At 33.7% G+C, this 27,500-nt stretch overlaps 14 protein-coding genes and 10 non-coding genes; 17 read left to right on the top strand and 7 right to left on the bottom strand. All coding sequences in view use genetic code 11, as the record gives it.

The window, feature by feature from the left end:
• Nucleotides 1–135: 135 nt before the first annotated feature.
• On the bottom strand, nucleotides 136–207 carry trnT-GGU. Its single transcript has one exon. It is a non-coding gene; the product is annotated as a tRNA-Thr (tRNA).
• A 568-nt stretch (nucleotides 208–775) lies between these two features.
• On the top strand, nucleotides 776–848 carry trnE-UUC. The gene has a single exon. It is a non-coding gene; the product is annotated as a tRNA-Glu (tRNA).
• A 77-nt stretch (nucleotides 849–925) lies between these two features.
• Nucleotides 926–1,009, top strand: trnY-GUA. The gene has a single exon. It is a non-coding gene; the product is annotated as a tRNA-Tyr (tRNA).
• A 323-nt stretch (nucleotides 1,010–1,332) lies between these two features.
• On the top strand, nucleotides 1,333–1,406 carry trnD-GUC. The gene has a single exon. It is a non-coding gene; the product is annotated as a tRNA-Asp (tRNA).
• A 542-nt stretch (nucleotides 1,407–1,948) lies between these two features.
• Nucleotides 1,949–2,053, top strand: psbM (photosystem II protein M). Its single transcript has one exon. The coding sequence runs from the start codon at nucleotides 1,949–1,951 to the stop codon at nucleotides 2,051–2,053; it is 105 nt and encodes a 34-aa protein (YP_005089571.1).
• A 530-nt stretch (nucleotides 2,054–2,583) lies between these two features.
• Nucleotides 2,584–2,673, bottom strand: petN (cytochrome b6/f complex subunit VIII). Its single transcript has one exon. It carries the CDS (start codon nucleotides 2,671–2,673, stop codon nucleotides 2,584–2,586), a length of 90 nt encoding a protein of 29 aa, YP_005089570.1.
• A 499-nt stretch (nucleotides 2,674–3,172) lies between these two features.
• trnC-GCA lies at nucleotides 3,173–3,244 on the bottom strand. Its single transcript has one exon. It is a non-coding gene; the product is annotated as a tRNA-Cys (tRNA).
• A 948-nt stretch (nucleotides 3,245–4,192) lies between these two features.
• rpoB (RNA polymerase beta subunit) lies at nucleotides 4,193–7,405 on the top strand. The gene has a single exon. It carries the CDS (start codon nucleotides 4,193–4,195, stop codon nucleotides 7,403–7,405), a length of 3,213 nt encoding a protein of 1,070 aa, YP_005089569.1.
• Nucleotides 7,406–7,431: 26 nt separating this feature from the next.
• rpoC1 (RNA polymerase beta) lies at nucleotides 7,432–10,223 on the top strand. One transcript has 2 exons: nucleotides 7,432–7,863; nucleotides 8,601–10,223. Exons 1-2 carry the CDS (start codon nucleotides 7,432–7,434, stop codon nucleotides 10,221–10,223), a joined length of 2,055 nt encoding a protein of 684 aa, YP_005089568.1.
• Nucleotides 10,224–10,380: 157 nt separating this feature from the next.
• Nucleotides 10,381–14,502, top strand: rpoC2 (RNA polymerase beta' subunit). Its single transcript has one exon. It carries the CDS (start codon nucleotides 10,381–10,383, stop codon nucleotides 14,500–14,502), a length of 4,122 nt encoding a protein of 1,373 aa, YP_005089567.1.
• Nucleotides 14,503–14,753: 251 nt separating this feature from the next.
• rps2 (ribosomal protein S2) lies at nucleotides 14,754–15,464 on the top strand. The gene has a single exon. The coding sequence runs from the start codon at nucleotides 14,754–14,756 to the stop codon at nucleotides 15,462–15,464; it is 711 nt and encodes a 236-aa protein (YP_005089566.1).
• A 232-nt stretch (nucleotides 15,465–15,696) lies between these two features.
• atpI (ATP synthase CF0 subunit IV) lies at nucleotides 15,697–16,443 on the top strand. Its single transcript has one exon. It carries the CDS (start codon nucleotides 15,697–15,699, stop codon nucleotides 16,441–16,443), a length of 747 nt encoding a protein of 248 aa, YP_005089565.1.
• Nucleotides 16,444–17,021: 578 nt separating this feature from the next.
• On the top strand, nucleotides 17,022–17,267 carry atpH (ATP synthase CF0 subunit III). The gene has a single exon. The coding sequence runs from the start codon at nucleotides 17,022–17,024 to the stop codon at nucleotides 17,265–17,267; it is 246 nt and encodes an 81-aa protein (YP_005089564.1).
• Nucleotides 17,268–17,719: 452 nt separating this feature from the next.
• On the top strand, nucleotides 17,720–18,950 carry atpF (ATP synthase CF0 subunit I). One transcript has 2 exons: nucleotides 17,720–17,864; nucleotides 18,541–18,950. The coding sequence occupies exons 1-2, from the start codon at nucleotides 17,720–17,722 to the stop codon at nucleotides 18,948–18,950; spliced, it is 555 nt and encodes a 184-aa protein (YP_005089563.1).
• Nucleotides 18,951–19,009: 59 nt separating this feature from the next.
• On the top strand, nucleotides 19,010–20,533 carry atpA (ATP synthase CF1 alpha subunit). The gene has a single exon. It carries the CDS (start codon nucleotides 19,010–19,012, stop codon nucleotides 20,531–20,533), a length of 1,524 nt encoding a protein of 507 aa, YP_005089562.1.
• A 110-nt stretch (nucleotides 20,534–20,643) lies between these two features.
• On the bottom strand, nucleotides 20,644–20,715 carry trnR-UCU. Its single transcript has one exon. It is a non-coding gene; the product is annotated as a tRNA-Arg (tRNA).
• A 157-nt stretch (nucleotides 20,716–20,872) lies between these two features.
• On the bottom strand, nucleotides 20,873–21,634 carry trnG-UCC. One transcript has 2 exons: nucleotides 21,612–21,634; nucleotides 20,873–20,920 (listed from the first exon to the last, which is right to left on the bottom strand). It is a non-coding gene; the product is annotated as a tRNA-Gly (tRNA).
• Nucleotides 21,635–22,089: 455 nt separating this feature from the next.
• Nucleotides 22,090–22,177, top strand: trnS-GCU. Its single transcript has one exon. It is a non-coding gene; the product is annotated as a tRNA-Ser (tRNA).
• A 135-nt stretch (nucleotides 22,178–22,312) lies between these two features.
• psbI (photosystem II protein I) lies at nucleotides 22,313–22,423 on the bottom strand. The gene has a single exon. The coding sequence runs from the start codon at nucleotides 22,421–22,423 to the stop codon at nucleotides 22,313–22,315; it is 111 nt and encodes a 36-aa protein (YP_005089561.1).
• Nucleotides 22,424–22,861: 438 nt separating this feature from the next.
• psbK (photosystem II protein K) lies at nucleotides 22,862–23,041 on the bottom strand. Its single transcript has one exon. It carries the CDS (start codon nucleotides 23,039–23,041, stop codon nucleotides 22,862–22,864), a length of 180 nt encoding a protein of 59 aa, YP_005089560.1.
• A 307-nt stretch (nucleotides 23,042–23,348) lies between these two features.
• Nucleotides 23,349–23,420, top strand: trnQ-UUG. The gene has a single exon. It is a non-coding gene; the product is annotated as a tRNA-Gln (tRNA).
• A 709-nt stretch (nucleotides 23,421–24,129) lies between these two features.
• Nucleotides 24,130–25,240, top strand: rps16 (ribosomal protein S16). One transcript has 2 exons: nucleotides 24,130–24,169; nucleotides 25,014–25,240. The coding sequence occupies exons 1-2, from the start codon at nucleotides 24,130–24,132 to the stop codon at nucleotides 25,238–25,240; spliced, it is 267 nt and encodes an 88-aa protein (YP_005089559.1).
• Nucleotides 25,241–25,843: 603 nt separating this feature from the next.
• The window catches only part of trnK-UUU, a 2,562-nt gene continuing 905 nt past the window's right edge, over nucleotides 25,844–27,500 (top strand). Inside the window, exon 1 of one tRNA in view lies at nucleotides 25,844–25,880.
• The window catches only part of matK (maturase K), a 1,512-nt gene continuing 596 nt past the window's right edge, over nucleotides 26,585–27,500 (top strand). Inside the window, exon 1 of the mRNA in view lies at nucleotides 26,585–27,500. This exon is cut by the window's right edge and continues 596 nt beyond it. Within this exon, the coding sequence (YP_005089558.1) occupies nucleotides 26,585–27,500 (916 nt within the window).

The raw sequence follows: 27,500 nt of genomic DNA, 5'->3' as shown, positions 1-27,500 counted from the left end.
TTATACGATTTTTATTATTTAGTCATTATAATGAAGATTAGTTCAACTTTATAATATAATTATATATTAGATATCAACAAAAACTCTATTCCGCGTGCAAATATGATGGTGTTTTTTTATGAAACACCTCAAAAAAGCCCCTTATCGGATTTGAACCGATGACTTACGCCTTACCATGGCGTTACTCTACCACTGAGTTAAAAGGGCCCTTTTATATATTTAAAATATATATATTAAATATTATATATAGTTAATTCTTGGCTGAGTCACCACTTATATCTATTCTATAATAGAAATAAGAAATATAATATACATATAAAATATATTTAATGAAGTTATTATATTCTATATTATACAACTTACATATACATAAGTAGGCAGCTAGCTGCTCGTTTCTAAATGCGATATATGGGGTTTGTTTACCTTAAACCTCCTTTTTTTGAGTAGCTAAAGCACGTCCTGAACGGATCCTTTGAATTATCTATTATTTAGATTTCCTCCGCTAATTTAATAAATTTTATCTTTTATATTAAGAAAAAAAAATTAGAACGAATTTTTTTATAGTTTATAGATTTAATATCAAATGGTTTGAATGAATTATTAAAAAAATGAAATGAAAAAAAATTGGATGTAATCATGTAAGATGGAAAGACCCCTTGAATCTAATTATTGTTATTTAAAATTTAATAATAATATATATTAGATTCGATTATATTGACAATTTCAAAAAACTGTTCATACTATGAACATAGTATGATGGCAGTTGGGTACGTATGCCCCCATCGTCTAGCGGTTCAGGACATCTCTCTTTCAAGGAGGCAGCGGGGATTCGACTTCCCCTGGGGGTAGGGTACTACGAAAGGAAGTTGCTCGTGCATTATCAATAAGCCTAATCAATAAACCTATAATTGAATAGATTCTTCCTGGGTCGATGCCCGAGCGGTTAATGGGGACGGACTGTAAATTCGTTGGCAATATGTCTACGCTGGTTCAAATCCAGCTCGGCCCAAAAGCTCTCTCATCCATTATTTAGATGAAGATATTTGTCCTCCCGAAACGGCCGACATGCGGAATAAAAGAGTCGATTTTTCTGTTTTTTATTTGTTAAGGGAAATTTAAATAATGATCTAGATCATTATCTAGATTCATCCTATGGGATAATTTAAACTAAAGAAAATTAACTAGTAATTCGTGTTGTTCTCACTCAAGTACATATTCATACAGAGATCCTTATATCACTAATAACTCCCTTCTATATTATAAGACAAAAATTCGAACTCTAAATGATTTCAATCAAATCATAAAAAAGGATATTGTATACCTTAGTTCCTTGGGATTGTAGTTCAATTGGTTAGAGCACCGCCCTGTCAAGGCGGAAGCTGCGGGTTCGAGCCCCGTCAGTCCCGACGGATCCAATAACCAAAGATCAAACAAGTATCTCATGTTTCTTTTTAGACCCCGTGTAATGTAATAATAAAAAAATTCAATTTAGACTAGAATTTAAGTTCTATCAAAAAAAGAGCAAAAACTAAAAAAAAATGACAAAAAAAAGAAAGGTATTTTAGAACTTAACCCCTTGTAGTCAGTTTTTCATATATTATTTTTTTTTGTAACCAATGGAAGTCTAAAAGAAAAAGAAACGTGGTCAGACTTCGTTAGATGATTGATTGTACAAATAAAATATTTTAAAAGAATGATATCTTGATTCGATCACGAATTCTATAATATATTTTTTTTCAGTATGGATAAAAGATTATCCTATGTTATACTATTCAATTTGCGACGGCGAATTGATATGATAGTTCATATATTGTTATTCATGATATTAATCCTATTCAATATCATCAAAATGGAATACATATATTCCATATAAATTTACAGGTGACATTTTGATCATCTCTAGGGGATTAAATCCCGAGTTATTGCGAACTAAAAAAACGATGAAATTATGGAAGTAAATATTCTTGCATTTATTGCTACTGCGCTCTTCATTCTAGTTCCTACTGCTTTTCTACTTATCATTTATGTAAAAACGGTCAGCCAAAATGATTAGTTTGACTGAAAATTGACTTCTTCGTTCTTTATCGCAGGCTAGAATCATCAGTATTTGATTCGATTTGGTAGTAGTATGGTAGAAATAAAATTTTATTTCTTTCTACCATACTATTTTTACGATTTTTTAGTTTTTTTTGTCGTGTATAAAAAAGTTGTACTATACTACAGATTTTAAATTTTTAATATTGACTAATCGATATTGTATCCTATATATGTTATGTACATATTGATCCTAATTCTATTGTTTTGCTACATCTATTTGATCGATTTGTATTGATAGTGATTCTGATCAATCTAAAATAATCGAAAGGCAACTCTGACTTTTATTTTACAGTTCAAATTCTTATATTTCAAATTAAAAAAAAAAAAATACTAGGGAAAGAATCAAAGAAAGAAACATGGGCATTTAAAAATTAACATTAGTATCTTTAAAAATACTTTATGGAGTGATCTAAAAAACAATTGATAAGGTTTGATTCCCCAACTAAAAACTAAATTAGTTAAAATTAGCTAAGTTAAGTAGTATTTCTAGAGTCCACTTCTTCCCCATACTACAAGTGAAAGAGAAAATGTAAAGACTACCATTAAAGCAGCCCAAGCGAGACTTACAATATCCATGTGAATTTTGTCCCCTAATTTCTATGAATATGAAGGAATTATTCCATTATTGTTTACTAATAATAGTGAAATCAAGGGTACAGAGTCAAAAATTTTTTAGAACTATTTCTTAATTTAATGAACCAACCCCAAAAATTCACGTACATATAAAAAATTCCTACATAATTTTTACCCGGTTACTGAAAAGGGGTTTTGTAATAATTGAATACCTAAGTACTAAGATATTTTTTTTAGTTTGTATACAAATTAGATCTCGCTTTTCTGCCATTACTAATTTAGTTAGTATATTACCTCGCACCGAAGTGGCTCCAATAGGAGTGTAAGGGAATCGAGACATTTTGATAGCCCTTACACCCCTAATGCTTATAAAAATGCTTATAAAAAAAAAAAAATTTCCTTGAATTCGAGATACAAAGCTTTAGAGCCCACTAGATGCTTAGAATCAAGTACGTATCAAAAGACCCTAAGGGATTAGGATATTTCTGTTTTTTTTAGAATCAGGCGACACCCGGATTTGAACTGGGGAATAAAGGATTTGCAGTCCTCCGCCTTACCACTCGGCCATGCCGCCAAAACAAAATATATTATATATGAAAAGATTTCCTTTTGTATTGTACTTGCGTTTTGAATCCCATTTCCTTAATTCCCTTCCTACTAACAAAAAGCTTTTTTTCCATACCCCCAAAAAATACGGACTTTCAAAAAAATAAAAAGTCATAAGAAATTGGAACCATTAACTATTTTGGAATTCATGAACGAGTCTTGGATTCTGACTTCAAATCATGTTTCCCTAATGACATAAGAAAATCTAAGCAGTAACTAATAATTATTATTGTGTCTTTTCAATAAAAAATTTTTTCTTTTTCTCAATTTCGATTATAACAACAATTATGCCTATATGTAAACCCCAGAACCATAACAGAAATTACACAGAGCGTATCTTATATATGATATATAGAAGATATTAGGGCACGGATCTAAATTTAACGCTTTGCTTTACAATATAAATAAGCCCATATTAAGAATTAAATTAAGAATTAAGATTAAAAATTTTACGAAATAGTACTAAAATAGATCTTGTCTCCGCAAATAGGTTTTTTTAACAAAAACCTATTAAGTAAAAAAAAACTCTATATTGTTTCTGATTATTCTTATCTCGGTAAAGGGATCAAATCCTGTCATCTCTTTATCCAATCAGAGTAATATTATAATAATGGTATAAATGGAATCGAATTAAAGAAATCGAATTAAGCAGCATAATTCTTTTAAACAGAATGTTTTATCAACCTCTTTACTCTTGTATCCGTTGAAAATTTCAATTTGAGTATGAATAGCAAATTTTATCTATTCCTCCTTTGATACGTATTTAATACATTCCATATATATGGAATGTATGTGTAAAATTTTATGTGATTTAGTAAACAGAATATAAATTCCATCCGAGCTAGATCGATCTTTATTATTCACTAAAGAATGATCAAAAAGTGGGATTTTTAAACAAATGAGGAATTGGGTTAAAATGTTACGAGAGGGAAATGAACTGATGTCTACAATACCCGGGTTTAATCAGATACAATTTGAAGGATTTTGTCAGTTCATTGATCAGGGCTTACCGGAAGAGCTTTATAAGTTTCCAAAAATTGAAGATACAGATCAAGAAATTGAATTTCAATTATTTGTGGAAACATATCAATTGGTAGAACCCGTGATAAAAGAAAAGGATGCTGTGTATAAATCACTTACATATTCTTCTGAATTATATGTATCCGCAGGATTAATTTGGAAAACCGGCCGGGAGATACAAGAACAAACAATTTTGATTGGAAACATCCCTCTAATGAATTCCCTGGGAACTTTTCTAGTAAATGGAATATACAGAATTGTGATCAATCAAATATTGCAAAGCCCCGGTATTTATTACCGGTCGGAATTGGACCATAATGGAATTTCGGTCTATACCGGCACGATAATATCAGATTGGGGAGGAAGATCAGAATTAGAGATTGATAGAAAAGCAAGGATATGGGCTCGTGTAAGTAGGAAACAGAAAATATCTATTCTAGTTCTATCATCAGCTATGGGTTCGAATCTAAAAGAAATTCTGGATAATGTTTGTTACCCGGAAATTTTCTTGTCTTTCTTGAATGATAAAGATAAAAAAAATTTTGGGTCAAAGGAAAATGCCATTTTGGAGTTTTATCAACAATTTGCTTGTGTAGGGGGGGACCCGGTATTTTCGGAATCTTTATGTAAAGAATTACAAAAAAAATTCTTTCAGCAAAAATGCGAATTAGGAAGGATTGGTCGACGAAATATGAACCGTCGACTGAATCTTGATATACCCCAAAACAATACGTTTTTGTTACCGCGTGATATATTGGCAGCTACGGATCACTTGATTGGAATGAAATTTGGAATGGGTACACTTGATGATATGAATCATTTGAAAAATAAACGTATTCGCTCTGTAGCAGATCTCTTACAAGATCAATTCGGATTGGCTCTGGTTCGTTTAGAAAATGTGGTTCGAGGAACTATATGTGGAGCAATTCGGCATAAATTAATACCGACTCCTCAGAATTTGGTAACTTCAACTCCATTAACAACGACTTATGAATCTTTTTTTGGATTACACCCATTATCTCAAGTTTTGGATCGAACTAATCCATTGACACAAATAGTTCATGGGCGAAAATTGAGTTATTTGGGCCCCGGGGGATTGACAGGGCGAACGGCTAGTTTTCGGATACGCGATATTCACCCTAGTCACTACGGGCGTATTTGCCCAATTGACACATCTGAAGGAATTAATGTTGGACTTATTGGATCCTTAGCAATTCATGCAAGAATTGGTCTTTTGGGGTCTCTAGAAAGTCCTTTTTATAAAATTTCTGAGAGATCGGCAATGGTACAGATGCTTTTTTTATCACCAAGTATAGATGAATACTATATGGTATCTACGGGGAATTCTTTGGCACTGAACCAAGGTATTCAGGAAGAACAGGTTGTTCCGGCTCGATACCGTCAAGAATTCCTGACTATTGCGTGGGAACAGGTTCATCTTCGAAGTATTTTTCCCTTCCAATATTTTTCTATTGGAGCTTCCCTCATTCCTTTTATCGAGCACAACGATGCAAATCGAGCTTTAATGAGTTCTAATATGCAACGTCAAGCAGTTCCACTTTCTCAGTCCGAGAAATGCATTGTTGGAACCGGGTTGGAACGCCAAGCGGCCCTAGATTCTGGGGTTCTCGCTATAGCCGAACATGAGGGAAAGATCCTTTATACCGATACTGATAAGATCATTTTTTCAGGTAATGGGGATATTCAAAGCATTCCATTAGTAATGTATCAACGTTCTAATAAAAATACTTGTATGCACCAAAACCCCCGGATTCCGCGGGGTAAATGCATTAAAAAGGGACAAATTTTAGCAGATGGGGCCGCTACAGTTGGGGGCGAACTAGCTTTGGGAAAAAACATATTAGTGGCTTATATGCCGTGGGAAGGCTACAATTTTGAAGATGCGGTACTCATTAGTGAGCGTCTTGTATATGAAGATATTTATACTTCTTTTCACATACGGAAATATGACATTCAGACTTATGTGACAAGTCAAGGACCCGAAAGGGTCACGAGCGAAATACCGCACTTAGAAGCCCATTTACTCCGCAATTTAGACAAAAATGGAATTGTGAGGTTGGGATCATGGGTAGAAACGGGTGATATTTTGGTAGGTAAATTAACACCCCAGATGGCAAAAGAATCTTCGTATGCCCCCGAAGATAGATTATTACGAGCCATACTTGGCATTCAGGTATCCACATCCAAAGAAACTTGTCTAAAACTCCCTATAGGTGGTAGGGGTCGAGTTATTGATGTGAGATGGATCCAGAAAAAAGGGGGCTCTAGCTATAACCCAGAAACAATTCATGTATATATTTTACAGAAACGTGAAATAAAAGTTGGGGATAAAGTAGCCGGAAGACATGGAAATAAAGGTATCATTTCAAAAATTTTGCCTAGACAAGATATGCCTTATTTGCAAGATGGAAGACCCGTTGATATGGTCTTTAACCCATTAGGAGTACCTTCACGAATGAATGTAGGACAGATATTTGAATGTTCGCTCGGGTTAGCGGGAGGTCTGCTAGATAGACATTATCGAATCGCACCTTTTGATGAGAGATATGAACAAGAGGCTTCGAGAAAACTTGTGTTTTCTGAATTATATCAAGCCAGTAAACAAACATCGGAGCCGTGGATCTTTGAACCCGAGTATCCGGGAAAGAGTCGAATATTTGATGGAAGAACAGGGGATCTTTTTGAGCAACCTGTTATAATAGGAAATCCTTATATATTGAAATTAATTCATCAAGTTGATGATAAAATCCATGGACGTTCTAGTGGACATTATGCACTTGTTACACAGCAACCCCTTCGAGGAAGAGCCAAGCAAGGAGGACAACGCGTAGGAGAAATGGAAGTTTGGGCTCTAGAAGGATTTGGTGTTGCACATATTTTACAAGAGATGCTTACTTATAAATCGGATCATATTAAAGCTCGCCAGGACGTACTTGGTACTACGATCATTGGGGGAACAATACCTAACCCCGAGGATGCTCCAGAATCTTTTCGACTGCTCATTCGAGAACTACGATCTTTGGCTCTGGAACTGAACCATTTCCTTGTATCTGAGAAAACCTTCCAGATTAATAGGATGGAAGCTTAATCGGAATAAATTATAATTTTTCTTCTATGATCGATCAGTATAAACATCAACAACTCAGAATTGGGTTAGTTTCGCCTAAACAAATAAGTGCTTGGGCCACAAAAATCCTACCTAATAGAGAGATAGTTGGAGAGGTGACAAAACCTTATACTTTTCATTACAAAACCAATAAACCCGAAAAGGATGGATTATTTTGTGAAAGAATTTTTGGGCCGATAAAAAGCGGAATTTGTGCTTGTGGAAATTATCGAGTAATCAGAAATGAAAAAGAAGACCCAAAATTTTGTGAACAATGCGGAGTCGAATTTGTTGATTCTCGAATACGAAGGTATCAAATGGGATATATTAAATTGGCATGCCCCGTAACTCACGTGTGGTATTTGAAACGTCTTCCTAGTTATATCGCGAATTTTTTAGATAAACCTCTTAAAGAATTAGAAGGCCTAGTATACTGCGATGTGTGACTTGATCAAAATTCTGATTTTACAGATTTGGACTGAAAAACTGTCATCCCATTAGGGGATGCCCCGGCTCTGACATGTCTCTTGGGAGGAGTAACATGAAGCTCAGAATTATGGATGGATTGAATACTTCTAATTAAAGGGGGAATTGATCCATGGTCGATTTCGTAACAACAAAATATTAATTTATAGTTGTACCTCGTAAAAAAAGACTTCTTTTTTTGTTTTTCAGAATTAACCATTCTGGTTCATTTATAAAAAAATTATGTTCACGTAAGCAAGCAAATAAGGTATGGTTACAAGAGGCTATCCGTCGCATATAGGCTTTAATTTAAAGGGACGTGGTATAACCGTCGAGGTGAAGTCGTGACCTAAAAGATCAAACGGAACAATACATAGACAAGTAAATTCCTTTTGACTTCCAATTCTTTTTTTTTTTTTTAGGGGATTGAGAATTCGAAGGGGGGTAGACTACTCAAGAATTTCATAATTTATTTTTGTTGTAATTTAATTGAATAAAAAAAAAGAATGAATCAAAGCAATGATGCTTAGTCTTCAAGGAAACTTGAGTAAAGAGTAGATCTTTTATTTTGGAGATGCTCTATAATTTTCGAATTTTTTTGAAAGTGAGAATTCCTTTCTTTAATTTGTTTGCTGTAACTACTTGAGCTGGGCGAGAGGAAACTTTCACGTTCAGTTTTGAAGGAGGAGATCCTATAGGATCCTATCCCAATTTTTCATTTGCTAGGCCCATAGCAAAAAAACCTACTTTTTTACGATTACGAGGTTTATTCGAATATGAAATCCAATCTTGGAAATACAGCATCCCTCTTTTTTTTACTACCAAAGGTTTTGATGCATTTCGAAATAGAGAAATATCTACTGGAGCAGGTGCTATTCGAGAACAATTAGCAGATTTAGATTTGCGAACTGTTATAGATTATTCATTCGCAGAATGGAAAGAGTTAGGAGAAGAAGACCCCACAGGGAATGAATGGGAAGACCGAAAAGTTGGAAGAAGAAAAGATTTTTTAGTTAGACGCATGGAATTAGCTAAGCATTTTATTCGAACAAATATAGAACCAGAATGGATGGTTTTATGTCTATTACCAGTTCTTCCTCCCGAATTGCGACCAATCATTCAGATAGATGGAGGAAAATTAATGAGTTCGGATATTAATGAACTCTATAGAAGAGTCATCTATCGGAATAATACTCTTACCGATCTATTAACAACAAGTAGATCTACGCCCGGAGAATTAGTAATGTGTCAAGAGAAATTGGTACAAGAAGCCGTGGATACACTTCTTGATAATGGAATTCGCGGGCAACCAATGAGGGACGGTCATAATAAAGTGTACAAGTCATTTTCGGATGTAATTGAAGGTAAAGAGGGACGATTTCGCGAGACTTTACTTGGTAAACGGGTCGATTATTCCGGTCGTTCCGTCATTGTCGTAGGCCCTTCGCTTTCATTACATCGGTGTGGATTGCCTCGTGAAATTGCAATAGAGCTCTTCCAGACATTTATAATTCGTGGTCTAATTAGACAACATCTTGCTTCGAACATAGGAGTTGCTAAAAGTAAAATTCGGGAAAAAGAACCTATTATATGGAAAATACTTCAGGAAGTTATGCAGGGGCATCCTATATTGTTAAATCGCGCGCCTACTCTGCATCGATTAGGCATACAGGCGTTCCAACCCATTTTAGTAGAAGGGCGCGCGATTTGTTTACATCCATTAGTTTGTAAAGGATTCAACGCAGACTTTGATGGGGATCAAATGGCGGTTCATGTACCTTTATCCTTAGAGGCTCAAACAGAGGCTCGTTTACTTATGTTTTCTCATATGAATCTTTTGTCGCCAGCTATTGGAGATCCTATTTCCGTACCAACGCAAGATATGCTTATTGGACTCTATATATTAACAAGTGGGACTCGTCGAGGTATTTGTGCAAATAGATATAATCCATGGAATCGCAAAAACGACCAAAATGAAAGAATTGACGATAAGAATTATAAGTATATGGAAGAACCCTTTTTTTGTAATTCCTATGATGCAATTGGAGCTTATTGTCAGAAAAGAATCAATTTAGATAGTCCTTTGTGGCTCCGGTGGCGACTAGATCAACGTATTATTGCTTCAAGAGAAGCTCCTGTCGAAGTTCACTATGAATCCTTGGGCACCTATCATGAGATTTATGCACACTATCTAATAATAAGAAATATAAAAAAAGAAATTATTTTTGTATATATTCGAACTACTGTTGGTCATATTTATCTTTATCGAGAGATTGAAGAAGCTATACAAGGATTTTCTCGAGCCTGCTCATATGGTAAGACCGTACTTAAGTAATTCTATGATATCCGTGTAATTCGAGTCTTTTGGGTTCAACTAGGATCACAATTCATCAATTTTTAGGTGAATTAAGATTAAGAAAAGGAAGTTTTCTAATCATTAACTCAAAACCATTCATTGTCTAATTCTACTTAAGCGGAATACGGAGGTACTTATGGCAGAACGGGCCAATTTGGTCTTTCACAATAAATCGATAGATGGAACTGCCATGAAACGACTTATTAGCAGATTAATAGATCACTTTGGAATGGCATATACAGCACACATACTGGATCAAGTAAAGACTCTGGGTTTCCAGCAAGCCACTGCTACATCCATTTCATTAGGAATTGATGATCTTTTAACAATACCTTCTAAGGGATGGCTAGTTCAAGATGCTGAACAGCAAAGTTTGATTTTAGAAAAACACCATCATTATGGAAATGTCCATGCAGTAGAAAAATTACGCCAATCCATCGAGATATGGTATTCTACAAGTGAATATTTGCGACAAGAAATGAATCCTAATTTTAGGATGACTGACCCTTATAATCCAGTCCATATAATGTCTTTTTCGGGAGCTAGAGGAAATGTGTCTCAAGTACATCAATTAGTAGGTATGAGAGGATTAATGTCCGATCCACAAGGACAAATGATTGATTTACCTATTCAAAGCAATTTACGCGAAGGACTCTCTTTAACAGAATATATAATTTCTTGCTACGGAGCCCGCAAAGGGGTTGTGGATACCGCTGTACGAACATCAGATGCGGGATATCTTACGCGCAGGCTTGTCGAAGTAGTTCAACATATTGTTGTACGTAGGACAGATTGTGGCACCATTCGGGGTATTTCTGTAAGTCCTAGAAACGGCAGGATGCCGGAAAGAATTTTTACCCAAATATTAATAGGTCGCGTATTAGCAGACGATATATATCTGGGTTCGCGATGCATTGCGACTCGCAATCAAGATATCGGGGTTGGGCTTGTAAATAGATTCATAACCTTTCGAACCCAACCAATAGCCATTCGAACTCCTTTTACTTGTAGGAGTACGTCTTGGATTTGTCGATTATGTTATGGCCGAAGTCCTACTCACGGCGACCTGGTCGAATTAGGAGAAGCTGTAGGTATTATTGCAGGTCAATCCATTGGGGAGCCCGGTACTCAACTAACATTAAGAACTTTTCATACGGGCGGAGTATTTACAGGGGGTACTGCGGAACATGTACGAGCCCCCTATAATGGCAAAATTAAATTTAATGAGGGGTTGGTGCATCCCACACGTACACGTCATGGACACCCTGCCTTTCTATGTTATATAGACTTGTATGTCACTATTGAGAGCGAAGATAGTCTACATAATGTGAATATTCCTCCAAAAAGTTTTCTTTTAGTTCAAAATGATCAATATGTTGAATCCGAACAAGTTATTGCTGAAATTCGTGCGGGGGCATCAACTCTGAATTTTAAGGAAAAAGTTCGAAAACATATTTATTCTGATTCAGAAGGAGAAATGCACTGGAGTACCGATGTGTATCATGCACCCGAATTTACATACGGTAATGTTCATCTCTTACCAAAAGCAAGCCGCTTATGGATATTGTCGGGAAGACCATATAGATCCAGTGTAGTCTCCTTTTCACTCCACAAGGATCAAGATCAAACAACCGGGAATTCTCTTTCTTTCGAACAAAAAATTTATAACTTATCAATGACTAATGATCAAGTACAAAATAAATTTTTGGATCCTTATATTAAAAAATCTAGTAAAAAAGAACATAGGAGTCCGAATTATTCAGAACTTAATGGGATGAGTCATTGTAATCACATATATCCTGCAAAAAACTCCGATTTATTGGCAAAGAGGCGAAAAAATAGATTAATCATTCCATTTCAATTTCAATTGAGTCAAGAACGAGAAAAAGAATTAATGTCCCTTTCCAATGGTATCTCGATTGAAATACCCATAAATGGTATTTTCCGTAGAAATAGTATTTTTGCTTATTTCAATGATCCTCGATACCGAACAAAGAGTTCGGGAATTACTAAATATGAGACTATAGAAACGCATTCCAGCGTTAAAAAAGAGGACTTGATTGAGTATCGAGGAGTCAAAGAATTTCGACCAAAATACCAAATGAAAGTCGATCGGTTTTTTTTCATTTCCCAGGAAGTACATATTTTACCCGGATCTTCTTCGATAATGGTACGGAACAATAGTATCATTGGAGTAGATACACAAATTACTTTAAATACAAGAAGCCGCGTAGGCGGAGTGGTTCGGGTGGAGAGAAAAAAAAAAAAGATTGAACTTAAAATTTTTTCTGGAGATATCTATTTTCCTGGGGAAACAGATAAGATATCCCGACACAGCGGCATTTTGATACCACCAGGAAAGACAAATTACAAGGAATCAAAAAATATAAAAAATTGGCTCTATGTTCAACGGATCACCCCTACTAAGAAAAAGTATTTTGTTTTGGTTCGACCCGTAGTCACATATGAAATCACGGACGGTATCAATTTAGCAACACTTTTGCCTCAGGATCTGTTGCAAGAAAGGGGTAATGTGCAACTTCGAGTTTTCAATTATATCCTTTATGGAAATGGCAAAGTCACTCGGGGAATTTATGACACAAGTATTCAATTAGTACGTACTTGTTTAGTATTGAATTGGAACCAAGACAAAAAAGATTCTTCTATCGAAGAGGCCCGTGCTTCATTTGTTGAAGTAAGGACAAATGGTATAATTCGATATTTCCTAAAGATCGGTTTAACGAATAGGGCTCTTTCGTATATCGGTAAAAGAAATAATCCCCCCCTTTTTTCTGATGATGGCTTAGAGTATACCAATATGAATCCATTTTTTTCCATTTATTCAAAGCCAAAACTTCAACAAACATTTAACCCAAATCAAGGAACTGTTCGTATGTTGGTGGGTAAAAATAAGGAATGTCAGTCTTTTATAATTTTGTCATCATCCAATTGTTTTCGAATGGGTCCATTCACACTCAACGGTGTAAAATATCCCAAAGAATCCATTAAAAAAGATCGCCTAATTCTAATTAAGAATTCATTCGGTCCTTTAGGAACAGTCCTTAATTTTGTGAATTTTTTTTTTTTTTACCATTTAATAACTCATAATCAGATCTTGGTAAATAATTATTTACAACTGGACAATTTAAAACAAACCTGTCAAGTCCTTAAATATCAATATTATTTAATGGATGAAAATGGAATAATTTATAATCCCGATTTTTGTAGTAATATAATTTTGAATCCATTCAATTTGCATTGGGATTTTCTTCATTACAATTTTTGTGACGAGACATCTACAAAAATGCGTCTTGGACAATTTATTTGTGAAAATATATGTATAAAAAAAAATGGACTGCACTTAAAACCGGGTCAAATTATAATTGTTCAATTTGATTCGGTAGTAATAAGATCGGCTAAGCCCTGTTTGGCTACCCCAGGAGCAACAGTTCATGGGCATTATGGAGAAATCATTTATGAAGGGGATACCCTAGTTACATTTATATATGAAAAATCGAGGTCTGGTGATATAACGCAAGGTCTGCCAAAAGTGGAACAAGTCTTAGAAGTTCGTTCGGTTGAGTCAATATCCATGAATCTCGAAAAGAGGATTAATGGTTGGAACGAACGTATAAAAAAAATTCTTGGAATTCCGTGGGGATTCTTGGTTGGGGCTGAGCTAACTATAGCGCAAAGTCGTATCTCTTTGGTTAATAAGATCCAAAAGGTTTATCGATCCCAGGGGGTGCAGATTCATGATCGGCATATCGAAATTATTGTACGGCAAATAACATCTAAAGTCTTGGTTTCAGAGGATGGAATGTCTAATATTTTTTTGCCCGGAGAACTCATTGGATTGTTTCGAGCAGAACGAACGGGGCGCGCTTTAGAAGAAGCGATCTGTTACCGAACGATCTTATTGGGAATAACGAGAGCATCTCTGAATACTCAAAGTTTTATATCCGAAGCAAGTTTTCAAGAAACTGCTCGAGTTTTAGCAAAAGCTGCTCTCCGAGGCCGTATTGATTGGTTGAAAGGATTAAAAGAAAACGTTGTTCTGGGGGGGATGATACCCGTTGGTACTGGATTCAAGGGATTCGTACACCGATCAAATCAACATAAGAACATTAGCATTCCTTTGAAAATAAAAAACAAGAATAGACTCGAGGGAGAAATGAGAGATATTTTGTTTTACCACAGAGAATTGTTGGATTCTTGTTTTTTAAAGAATTTAGGTGATAGATCAAAACAACAATGATTGGGGGGATTTAACAGAAGAGATTCATCTTTTTTTTATCTTTATTATTGTTATTTAATTAATTTATTTAGTATCTTAGTAATGTAATAAAATACGTTCACTAAAAAAAAAATAAAAATAGACAGGAATTTTTGGTTTGGGTTGTGTATCAATGATCAATCCAGGTTAAAAAAGAAGGTTCCGTTGGAACAATTTTTTATTTCAGGATACCTCATCTCTTTATTCAAAAAAGAGTTAAAGTGTGTGGAGAAATGACAAGAAGATATTGGAACATCAATTTGGAAGAGATGATGGAGGCGGGAGTTCATTTTGGGCATGGTACTCGAAAATGGAATCCCCGAATGTCACCTTATATCTCTGCAAAATGTAAGGGTATTCATATTATAAATCTTACCAGAACTGCTCGTTTTTTATCAGAGGCTTGTGATTTAGTTTTTGATGCAGCAAGTAGGGGAAAAAAATTTTTAATTGTTGGGACAAAAAATAAAGCAGCTGATTCAGTAGCATGGGCTGCAATAAGGGCTCGATGTCATTATGTTAATAAAAAGTGGCTTGGGGGTATGTTAACGAATTGGTCCACTACAGAAACAAGACTTCATAAATTCAGGGACTTACGAATGGAACAAAAGGCGGGGCGACTCGCTCGTCTTCCGAAGAGAGATGCCGCGGTGGTAAAGAGACAATTATCTCACTTGCAAACATATCTGGGCGGGATTAAATATATGACAGAATTACCTGATATTGTAATCATTGTTGATCAACAAAAAGAATATACAGCTCTTCGAGAATGTATTACTTTGGGAATTCCAACGATTTGTTTAATCGATACAAACTGTGACCCGGATCTCGCCGATATTTCGATTCCGGCAAACGATGATGCTATATCTTCAATCCAATTAATTCTTACCAAGTTAGTATTTGCAATTTGTGAAGGTCGTTCTAGCTATGTAAGAAATACTTGATTTTTTTATGAAATCAACACTTCAATTCCTACAATTTATAATAGAATTGGTTAATGTTCCTGAATATCAAAAACTATATAATAAATTAAAGGGAAAGGACTGGTGATATTATGTGATTTGATTAATCGGTATCCTAAATAAAAAGTCAATTCAAAAAAAAGTAGACAAGTCGAGAAAGAGATGATTGAATCAAAATAAATTTTTTTAAGTTATATTTCTGTCAGAGGACAATATGAATATTCTATCATATTCAATCAACACACTAAAGAAGGGGTTATATGATATGTCTGGTGTGGAAGTAGGTCAACATTTTTATTGGCAAATAGGGGGTTTCCAAATCCATGGTCAAGTACTTATAACTTCTTGGGTTGTAATTGCTATCTTACTAGGTTCAGCTGCTATAGCTGCTCGTAATCCGCAAACCATTCCGACAGGGGGTCAGAATTTCTTGGAATATGTCCTTGAATTTATTCGAGACGTGAGTAAAACCCAAATTGGAGAAGAATATCGCCCTTGGGTTCCCTTTATTGGAACTATGTTTCTATTTATTTTTGTTTCTAATTGGTCAGGGGCCCTTTTCCCGTGGAAAATCATACAGTTACCTCACGGGGAGTTAGCCGCACCCACGAATGATATAAATACTACTGTTGCTTTAGCTTTACTCACATCAGTAGCCTATTTCTATGCGGGTCTTACAAAAAAAGGGTTAGGTTATTTTGGTAAATACATTCAACCAACCCCAATTCTTTTACCCATTAACATTTTAGAAGATTTCACAAAACCTCTATCACTTAGTTTTAGGCTTTTTGGAAATATATTAGCGGATGAATTAGTAGTTGTTGTTCTTGTTTCTTTAGTACCCTTAGTGGTTCCTATACCTGTCATGTTCCTCGGGTTATTTACAAGTGGGATTCAGGCTCTTATTTTTGCAACTTTAGCCGCAGCTTATATAGGCGAATCCATGGAGGGTCATCATTGATTAGTCTTAGGAAGATTTAGTTTAGATCCAATCATGGGTGGCTCAAGAGACTCTATTACCATTAGATTCTATCTTGATAGAATCTAATGGTAATAGAGTCTCTTGAAAAAAACTTAGTTGGTTAGTAGAGAGCGGTTGCACCAGATATGTAGAATCTAATGCTTATAGGTTCATATTTTGAAGTTAAAATTTTTTCGATTAGATGTTTCGAAGAATTATTAGAAAATCTGATTGAATTTAAGAGACATATAGGCGGTTTACGTTATGTAAGAAACATATGTATATTTTATATTATATATTGACAAGTTAAGTTATATATGAACGTAATTTGCACTATTTGAATTTGGCTAAAGATGTCAGCCGTTGTATGTAGTCAGAAAGACTCTCCGATTAGTAACTAAAAAAGATGAAGCTTTTCTAATGATCTAACTAATGATCTAATAATATATTAATTAAAATTTGGCGTTTTTAATTCTTTCTACTGGATGGATATTCCAATGGAATAATTAAGTTCTAATTCATTGGTTCATTGTATCATTAACCATTTCTTTTTTTTTTGTGTGAGGAACTTATCTATCATGAATCCACTGATTTCTGCCGCTTCCGTTATTGCTGCTGGATTGGCTGTAGGGCTTGCTTCTATTGGACCTGGAGTTGGTCAAGGTACTGCTGCAGGCCAAGCTGTAGAAGGTATTGCGAGACAGCCTGAGGCAGAGGGAAAAATCCGAGGTACTTTATTACTTAGTTTAGCTTTTATGGAAGCTTTAACAATTTATGGATTGGTTGTAGCATTAGCCCTTTTATTTGCAAATCCTTTTGTTTAATCCGAGAAAAAGAAATATATATTTCTCATATTTCTTTTAGGGTCTTGGACGTGCAGGTTGTTTTTTCACATTATATTTTAATTTCGTCCCTACACAATTACTTATACTTATTCATTCAGAAAATAACCCAAGGGAAGGACTGATTTGAAGATGAAGAATTAGTGTTACCCACTCGTTTTCTTCCTTCCTTCCCTTTCCTTAGTCCAAAGCATAAGTTCCCCAACAAAGGAGCTATTTCACAATTCACATGAAACCTAGTACCTAATTCTAGCTAATTCTATTTTATTTGAATTTATTCGAATAAATAATAATTTAAGTATTATTGCTATTGGAAATCTCAATTGAAAAACGGAAATTCGTGAAATTTATTTTTAACCTATTTTCTTTTTAGAAGTAATAAATAAGTGAAGCAATATAATGATTTTTTGAGTTTATCTATAAAAGGAGATCTTATGAAAAATGTAACCGATTCTTTCGTTTTATTGGGTCACTGGCCATCCGCCGAGAGTTTCGGGGTTAATACCGATATTTTAGCAACAAATCTAATAAATCTCAGCGTAGTGATTGGTGTATTGATCTTTTTTGGAAAGGGAGTGTGTGCGGGTTGTTTATTTCAAGAATAGGTTGGATTCAACCAGCTGTACCTTTATTTTCTTTAGAACTAGGGACGAAAGGTGCATGATTTCGCGAATTACTTCTGAATAAAAAAAATTATATGTAAGAACCATAGCATTTCGCGAGTTGTTGGTAAATATACTTTGATTCTCTATCAACCAATAATGTGGGCCCATTAACATGGTTAAAACTAAACGGTTTGAAGTCCAGGTGCAGCAGCGTATTCTTTCTACCACTATGTTAATACCGAGACAGTTAAAAAAAGTTAGAAATTTATCGATATGGAGCACTCATGGCGATAAAATTTTTATTATTTTTTTTTATATTAATGCCAAAAAGGCTGAGTCGACGACCTACATATAAAAAAAGAAACTTTTTTGGATTTGAAGAAAAAAACAATTTTGCTGACAATTCATTTTTTGTTTGGTCAGAAGAGTCCTCCAAATATTATATTATAGTTTTGATTAGGGATCTGTTTCAATTTAATTTTGTTAATATCAACAGAGAAGAGAGGATAGGTTCATTACATTCAAAAAAATATGTAAATTTATGATTGAAGTAATTGAGCGTGAGAGCCAAATGAATTGAAAAAATCAAGTTTGGTTCGGGAAGGGATCATGAACATTTTTAAATGAATGGAAAGATAATCTACTTTCATTAAGTGATTTATTAGATAATCGAAAACAGAGGATCTTGAATACTATTAGAAATTCAGAAGAACTGCGTGGAAGGGCCATTGAACAATTAGAAAAAGCCCGGGTTCGCTTAAGGAAAATAGAAATAGAAGCGGATCAGTTTCGAGTGAATGGCTATTCGGAAATAGAACGAGAAAAAATGAATTTGATTAATTCAACTTATAAAACTTTAGAACAATTAGAAAATTACAAAAATGAAACCATTCATTTTGAACAACAAAGAGCTATTAATCAAGTCCGACAACGGGTGTTCCAACAAGCTTTACAGGGAGCTTTAGGAACTCTGAATAGTTGTTTGAACAACGAGTTACATTTACGTACCATCAATGCTAATATTGGAATGTTTGGGTCGCTGAACGAAAAAACTGATTAGTCCTTCTCTTCCACTGTAGGTATTATTTTTTTGTTTACACAAAAAATTAAGAAAGACTCATGGTAACCATTCGAGCCGATGAAATTAGCAATATTATCCGTGAACGTATTGAAAAATATAATCGAGAAGTAAAAGTTGTAAATACCGGTACCGTACTTCAAGTGGGTGACGGCATTGCTCGTATTCACGGTCTTGATGAAGTAATGGCAGGTGAATTAGTAGAATTTGAAGAGAGGACAATAGGTATTGCTCTGAATTTAGAATCAAATAATGTTGGTGTTGTATTAATGGGTGATGGTTTGCTGATACAAGAAGGAAGTTCTGTAAAAGCAACAGGAAGAATTGCTCAGATACCCGTGAGTGATGCTTATCTAGGTCGTGTTATAAATGCCTTAGCTAAACCTATTGATGGTAGAGGTGAAATTTCAACTTCTGAATCTCGGTTAATTGAATCTCCCGCTCCCGGTATTATTTCGAGACGTTCTGTCTATGAGCCTCTTCAAACCGGGCTTATTGCTATTGATTCAATGATTCCTATAGGACGAGGTCAGCGAGAATTAATTATTGGGGATAGACAGACTGGTAAAACAGCCGTAGCTACAGATACGATTCTCAATCAACAAGGGCAAAATGTAATATGTGTATATGTAGCTATTGGTCAAAAAGCATCTTCTGTGGCGCAGGTAGTTAATATGTTCCAGGAAAGGGGAGCAATGGAATACACTATTGTGGTAGCCGAAACGGCAGATTCCCCCGCTACATTACAGTACCTCGCCCCTTATACCGGAGCGGCACTGGCGGAATATTTTATGTACCGCGAGCGACACACTTTAATAATTTATGATGATCTTTCCAAACAAGCACAAGCTTATCGACAAATGTCTCTTCTATTACGAAGACCGCCGGGCCGTGAAGCGTACCCAGGAGATGTTTTTTATTTGCATTCAAGACTTTTGGAAAGAGCTGCTAAATCAAGTTCTTTTTTAGGTGAAGGAAGTATGACCGCTTTACCAATAGTCGAAACCCAATCAGGGGATGTTTCGGCCTATATTCCTACTAATGTAATTTCCATTACAGATGGACAAATATTTTTATCCGCTGATCTATTCAATGCTGGAATCAGACCAGCCATTAATGTGGGTATTTCTGTTTCTAGAGTAGGGTCCGCGGCTCAAATTAAAGCCATGAAACAAGTAGCTGGTAAATTAAAATTAGAACTGGCACAATTCGCAGAATTAGAAGCCTTTGCACAATTTGCTTCTGATCTTGATAAAGCTACTCAGAATCAATTGGCACGAGGTCAACGATTACGTGAATTGCTCAAACAACCTCAATCTGCCCCTCTTACGGTAGAAGAACAGATAATGACTATTTATACCGGAACGAACGGTTATCTTGATTCATTAGAAATTGGGCAGGTAAGGAAATTTATTGTTGAATTACGTACTTACTTAAAAACGAACAAATCGCAATTCCAAGAAATTATCTCTTCTACCAAAACATTTACTGAGGAGGCAGAAGCCCTTTTAAAAGAAGCTATTCAAGAACAGATGGAACGCTTTTTACTTCAGGAACAAGCATAATGTATTGTAAAATTTATACATTATATTATTATATTTATATATAATATAATAAATATATAATATATATGAAAAAAACGATCTTTCTTCCTAAAAAAACATATGGAAAAAATTGCGTCCAATAGGATTTGAACCTATACCAAAGGTTTAGAAGACCTCTGTCCTATCCATTAGACAATGGACGCTTTTCATTTCATTCCGACCATTCCTATTTTTTTCGTTTTTGACTTTGACTATTTTCTTGTTCTGAAAAAAGAATCGGATTGTATGAAAGATGATATTTAATTTTTAATTGTATATTCAACGCAATAACGACCTATTAATTATTATAGACTAGAGCGGAGCGGGTAGCGGGAATCGAACCCGCATCGTTAGCTTGGAAGGCTAGGGGTTATAGTCGACGCTGGTTTTTAATTTTGAGCGTCTCTAATTCAAAACCGAACATGAAACTTTGGTTTCATTCGGCTCCTTTATGGAAAATGGAGGAATTCCTAGATAAAAATTTTAGGCGGGAACTAAAAAAAATTCACCCATAACATCTATGTCAGCTTTTTGTATGAATGGATTCAATTCAAAAAAACTTGCTTTCTAGATGATCCTTCTAGAAGAAGAGATTCAAACAATCTTTCTAGTTACTTCGTTCTCTATTTCTAGTTGAGATAATCTTAAGGAAAAGTTTTTTGTTTCCACCGAGCTACAAAAAATATTAAAGCCTCTAGTAAACTAAAGTCATCATTTAATAGCCATTTTGCCTTGCTTTCCTTATAAAAAAGGAGGAAGATTTAGTTACGATTAGAAACCCTTTTTATATCTTTATCCATGGATTTCTTACTTATACTCATTCAATTGGAAATAGTGGTCCAATTACAAAAAATTCATGTTTCGTAATTTCATAATCCAAAATTTAGAGTTTTATTTTAATTTACTTTTGGATACAAATCACGAGAATGTATAATTGTCTTCAAATTTGGCATTGAAGGTAAGGGATTAATTCCTTTTTCGAAATAAAGTTTATGACCAGAATACTAATCAAACCGGGGGACCCCTTAACTATTAAAGGGTTATATAGAACGAATCACACTTTTACCACTAAACTATACCCGCTACAGTTCAATTATTGTATCGAAATATCACTTTTGTCGAACACCGAATAAAGTAAAAAAAAAAAAGGCCTGGCGAAGTACTGATTAGGCCAGGCCGCGGGAATAAAAAAATTAAAATTTTCGGGTCTTTCTTTATATATAATATAATAATAATTATATATTATATATTATAGTCAAATTGAATCTTTCTTTTTTGTCTTTATACAACTGATTGGAATTTCATCTAAAAATTGTACTTGCTGTTGTACTGTTGTACTCTTGTATGACACAATAACAACTTGTATATTTTGTATACATATATTATTGTTATATATTAACATTATATAAACGTTATTGTTATGTTATATTATATAAATAATATAATTTTTTAGTTATTTTAAATTCGATTTTATTACATTAAATATTTTTTTTTACATAAAAAAATCTTCTAATTTATTTAATATTTATTTGCAAGTGGGAGAGATGGCTGAGTGGACGAAAGCGTCGGATTGCTAATCCGTTGTACGATTTATTCGTACCGAGGGTTCGAATCCCTCTCTTTCCGTGTTCCAGTTACATTTTACATTGATCATTATTATATATCTTTTTTTCGTTCGAATCTTTTTTCATCCATTTTTTTCGAGGTTCAAATTTGAACTTCGAAAAAAATGGATGAAAAATCAAGCAAAAAAGCCTTTTGTTAATCTTCGCGCCCAGGATTACGCCCCGGATCATTAGATAAGAATCCGAAAATAAAGAGAGAAACAAAGAATATCACTACTGTGTAAACAAAGAGTTTGAGAGTAAGCATTAAAAATCTCCACGAGTTTTTTTTTTTGAAAAGATAATAAATTACCTATTTTTATACCGCATATCCCATAATTTTTTTATATTTAGTTTGACGCCGAAAGGCATTTGTTTTATATTTTGTAATATATATAAATAAGAAATAAAAAAGAAAGTTATTATTATCTTATCTATTATCTTCTTACTTATCAATAATTTTTTATACCTACTTGTTGATATTGTGGAGGATCACAATAAGGTTTGTTCAGTTATCCAAAAAAATAGTTAGAATGGAAAATGAGATAATGTGGATTGTGTCGATCCAAGAATTTTGTTAAAATATTTTAAGGCTCATATTGTAAGACTTTTTTTTTTGTTAATGTTTGAGTATTAGAATATTAGAATAGAATCCTCTAATTCTCGAAAAAAAAGCATTCATTTTTATAGGATAAGATGAAAGATCTTATCGAAAACTTACAGCAGCTTGCCAAACGAAGGCTAAGAGAAAAAAAAGTAGAGGTATGACTGGCATAAAATCGACAATTGGACTCAAAAAAGCATAGGCCTCCGGTAATTTGGCAAAGAAACAACTACTCGAATAAAGAGCAGAATTAAGACCGATCAAACTAAAGATATTAAGCATAACAGATTATTTTTTAAAAAATTGTATTTTGATTGAGTTATTGATAGAAAAAAAATCTTTCGTTTTTTGAACTTACTCACTCAATCAAAAAACCTTCCATTCTCAATAGAGAATAGAAGAAATTCTACTTTCATATAATATCTTAATGGAATTTTTGGTAATGATCAATAAATTCATTTTTTCTATGTCTACATGTGTCGAAGTTAAAATACTAACCAACAGAATCTACTTGATTCTTTCGATAGTTGGGCTGGAATTGACGAACAATCAACAACAATATTAGTGTTTATTAGTATAGAAATCGAAGTGGGGCGTGGCCAAGCGGTAAGGCATCGGGTTTTGGTCCCGCTATTCGGAGGTTCGAATCCTTCCGTCCCAGAGCCTATCTAATTTAAGAATAAGAAAAAAACTTTTTTCCTTTTATAAAGTTTCTAAGGTGTAAGATTGACTAGAGTCTTACTCTTTTGGCTGACGATTAGAATAAAAAAATTAGATCTTTTTCACATATTTCACAACGATACGAGCTCAAATTCCACGCAACGAAAGGCGCACCCATTGGGTATTGAGGCACGATGGGGTTATAGATTACAGAAATTTTAATTATAAAAAAAAGTTGTGCCTTTACCTATCCTATATCCATCCTCCATATCTATATATGATATAGGAATATATAATATAGAAAAAATATTCATCTAAAATTATAGAAGGAAGTTAGTTCTTTTTTGTTCATCCCCATAAAACTAATTGTTTTTTACTATTATTTTCTTTTTAGATATATATTATATTATATATAAATATAAATGAATGTGAATAAAATTAATATATTTAATAGGTTGAGTTTAAAGCTCTCTTAGCTTATCTTTTAGGGATATCGTCTTATTGTCAATTTTAATTGTTTGTAATTTGTATAAAAAATGTTAATTAGGCAATAAAAAAATTATAAAAAAAGAACAGTACTAAAAAAGTGTAAGATATATTACGTATCTAATCTATGTAACAATTGTCTTAACTGTGAACCAACGACTATTCATGATTTGATAATTGAATCAACCGCAAACCGGAACCCGGTTCCAAATTCGAGGAATGTTATGGTAAAACTTCGTTTGAAACGATGTGGTAGAAAGCAACGTGCGACTTGAAGGACATGATCTGTTGTGGATTCTTATATCCATCATTCTATAATTTCTATAATAAAGGATGCTCTTAACTCGACATCTTTTTTTCTGTTTCACTCGAACCCGGTTTGTTGGGGTGTAATGGAATATGATGGAGCTCGAGTAGAAAGTACTGAGCAATTTCTCAAGGGAGAGGGGTCTAGGGTTAGTGTCAATAAAAAGAATACGTTGGAACAACTTCGTAAGTTATCTTTGACAGAAAAATAGTAAAGGATCAAAATAAAGAAAATTTTGAATCCCCCAGGAGATTTTGATAAACCTTTTCAATTAATTTGATTTATATATATCGTGCGGAAATCCCTCGTTCATATGATTAGATTCTTTGATAGAAATAAATAACAAAAAGGTCTGTTGCTGCCATTTTTGAAAGGATTAAAAATCAACGAAGCAATGTCTAAACCCAATGATTCAAAAAACAAGATGATAAAGGCTTCCGGAACAAGGAAAGACTCTTTTTAATTGTCGCAACAATTGATTGGGATCAATTCAAATCGATGTTAAATGAGACAAAACAAAGGGTATTTTAGACTACTCAATAAATGCTAAACTAAAGGATTTTTTTTATTTTGGGCTCCTTGAAACCTATCCAACTTGAGTTATGAGTATACAAATGATTTTTTTGAGTAAAGATGAGTAAAAAAAGGGCTTAATTTTAATTCATTTGAGGATTGAGGATTTTATAGACTTTTTTTTTGGCATTCTAATTTATACATACATTTTTTTTAATCATTTTTTCTCGAGCCGTACGAGGAGAAAACTTCCTATACGTTTCCAAGGGGGGTTAAATCTATCCCAATGAGCCGTCTATCGAATCGTTGCAATTGATGTTCGGTCCCGAAGAGAGGGAAGAGATCTGCAGAAAGTAGGTTTTTATGATCCGATAAAAAATCAAACTTATTTAAATGTTCCTGCTATTCTAGATTTTATTCAAAAAGGCGCTCAACCTACAGAAACTGTTTATGATATTTTAAAGAGGGCGGAGGTTTTTAAAGAATTTCAATTTAAGCAAACGAAGTTCAATTAATGAATAATAAGAATTTTTTTTTATAAAAACGAAAGATAATGAAGTTGTAATTTGGTAGAACTTTTTTAGTCCTGTACTTTTTTTGTAGTGCCAATCCAACAAAAGTTTTCCTCTATATTTAATATTTATTTTTTTTTCTATTTAGAGTTCACAATTTCTATTATATTTATCGTATAATAGAAATAGAATTGGATTTTATTTGAATTTGAGTACATTATTATTCAATTGAAAGTAAGATAAAAAATAAAATGGAATTTCTTGTAATTATATTTTATTTTTCATTCATATTGACAAGAATGTATTGAACAAATATAATTAAATTGTGAAATAAAAAAATTAAATGGTTTTTTATGTCTTCTGCCCAATATTTTGATTTTATATCGAAAAAAATTTAACCAATCCTTGAATCAAAATATTGGATCTAAAAAATGTAGATTATTTGTCTAGCAAATTTTTTATTCAAGAATATCTTTGGTGTTTGTTTTTATGTTTGTAACGGGAATCAACTCAAAAAAATTTTTTAGATTTGTTGCTAATTCAACGTTTTGATTCCAATCCTATTTTATTGATTTCGATTGTATCTACATAACATAACTATTTTGGGGGTTGCTAACTCAACGGTAGAGTACTCGGCTTTTAAGTGCGACTAAGATCTTTTACATATTTGGATGAAGTAAGGAATTCGTCTACACCATCGGTAGAGTTTATACGACCACGACTGATCCGGAAAGGAAATTTATGGAAAAAAGAGCATGTCGTATCAATAGAGAATTTAGAACCTATTTCATTCTTATCAAAGCAGTACAAAACTTTATTTGATTTCTTGGAAGGAAATGCAATGAATTCGCTGTTGGGTCGATTGAATAAATGGATCGAACCCTATCCTTATGGGTTCTAATTTTGTGGAAAGAATAAGCAACGAGCTTATCTTCGTAATTTGAATTATTACCCGATCTAATTAGACGTTAAAAAAACTTAGTGCCTGATGCGGGAAAGGATTATCCCATGTGTGGATTTTCTTTTTTAGTGAATCCTAACTATTAAACTCCCCATTCTCCATATGAAGATGGACATGAATGTGTAGAAGAAACAGTATATTGATAAAGATTTTCCAAAATCAAAAGAGCGGTTGGGTTGAAAAAATAAAGGATTTCTAACCAACGTTTTATGTTATTTCCTGATAACAAAAAAACAAATTAGATGGAAAAAATAGAGAGTCCGCTGATGAATTTACCGAGGTATCTAAAAAAAAAATACCTTGTTTTGACTGTATCGCACTATGTATCATTTGATAACTTAAGAACCCCCCATTTTTTTTACTTTGAGTTTTAGGTCTGGTTTTAAATGGAAGAATTCCAAGGATATATAGAACTAGAGGGTTCTTGGCAACACAACTTTTTCTATCCACTTATCTTTCAGGAATATATTTTTTCGTTTGCATATGGTCATGATTTAAATAAATCTATTTTGTTGGAAACTTCGGGTAATAGGAAATATAGTTTACTAATTGTGAAACGTTTAATTACTCGAATGTATCAACATAATCATTTGATTCTTTCGTCTAACGATTCTAACCAAAATGACTTTTGGGGGCACAAACGCAATTTTTATTCGCAAATGATATCAGAAGGATTTTCACTCATTGTGGAAATTCCATTTTATCTTCTATTAATAGCTTCTCCAGAGAAAAAAAAAATAGTCAAATCTCATAATTTGCGATCAATTCATTCAATATTTCCTTTTTTAGAGGACAAATTTTTACATTTAAATTCTGTGTTAGATATATTACTACCTTACCCCACCCATCTAGAAATCTTGGTTCAAACACTTCGGTACTGGATAAGAGATGCCTCGTCTTTGCATTTATTACGCTTATTTCTTTATGAGTATCATAATTGGAATAGTCTTTTTATTCCAAAAAAATCCATTTATTTTTTTTTTAAAAGGAATCAAAGATTATTCTTGTTCTTATATAATTTCCATGTATGTGAATACGAATCAATTTTATTTTTTATTTGCAACCAATCCTCTCATTTACGAGCAACATCTTATGGAGCCCTTCTTGAACGCACCTTTTTCTACGGAAAATTAGAATACTTAGTAAAACTTTTTACTAAGGATTTTGCCGGTATCCTATGGCTTTTCAAGGATCCTTCCCCGCATTCTGTTAGGTATAAAGGAAAATCCATTCTGGCCTCAAAAGGGACATTCTTTTTGATGCATAAATGGAAATTTTACCTTATTTATTTCTGGCAATGTA

Source organism: Silene latifolia, chloroplast (assembly GCF_048544455.1).
Source record: "Silene latifolia chloroplast, complete genome".
In the NCBI taxonomy this organism is placed as follows: domain Eukaryota; kingdom Viridiplantae; phylum Streptophyta; class Magnoliopsida; order Caryophyllales; family Caryophyllaceae; genus Silene; species Silene latifolia.
This window is presented reverse-complemented; position numbering and strand designations above follow the sequence as displayed.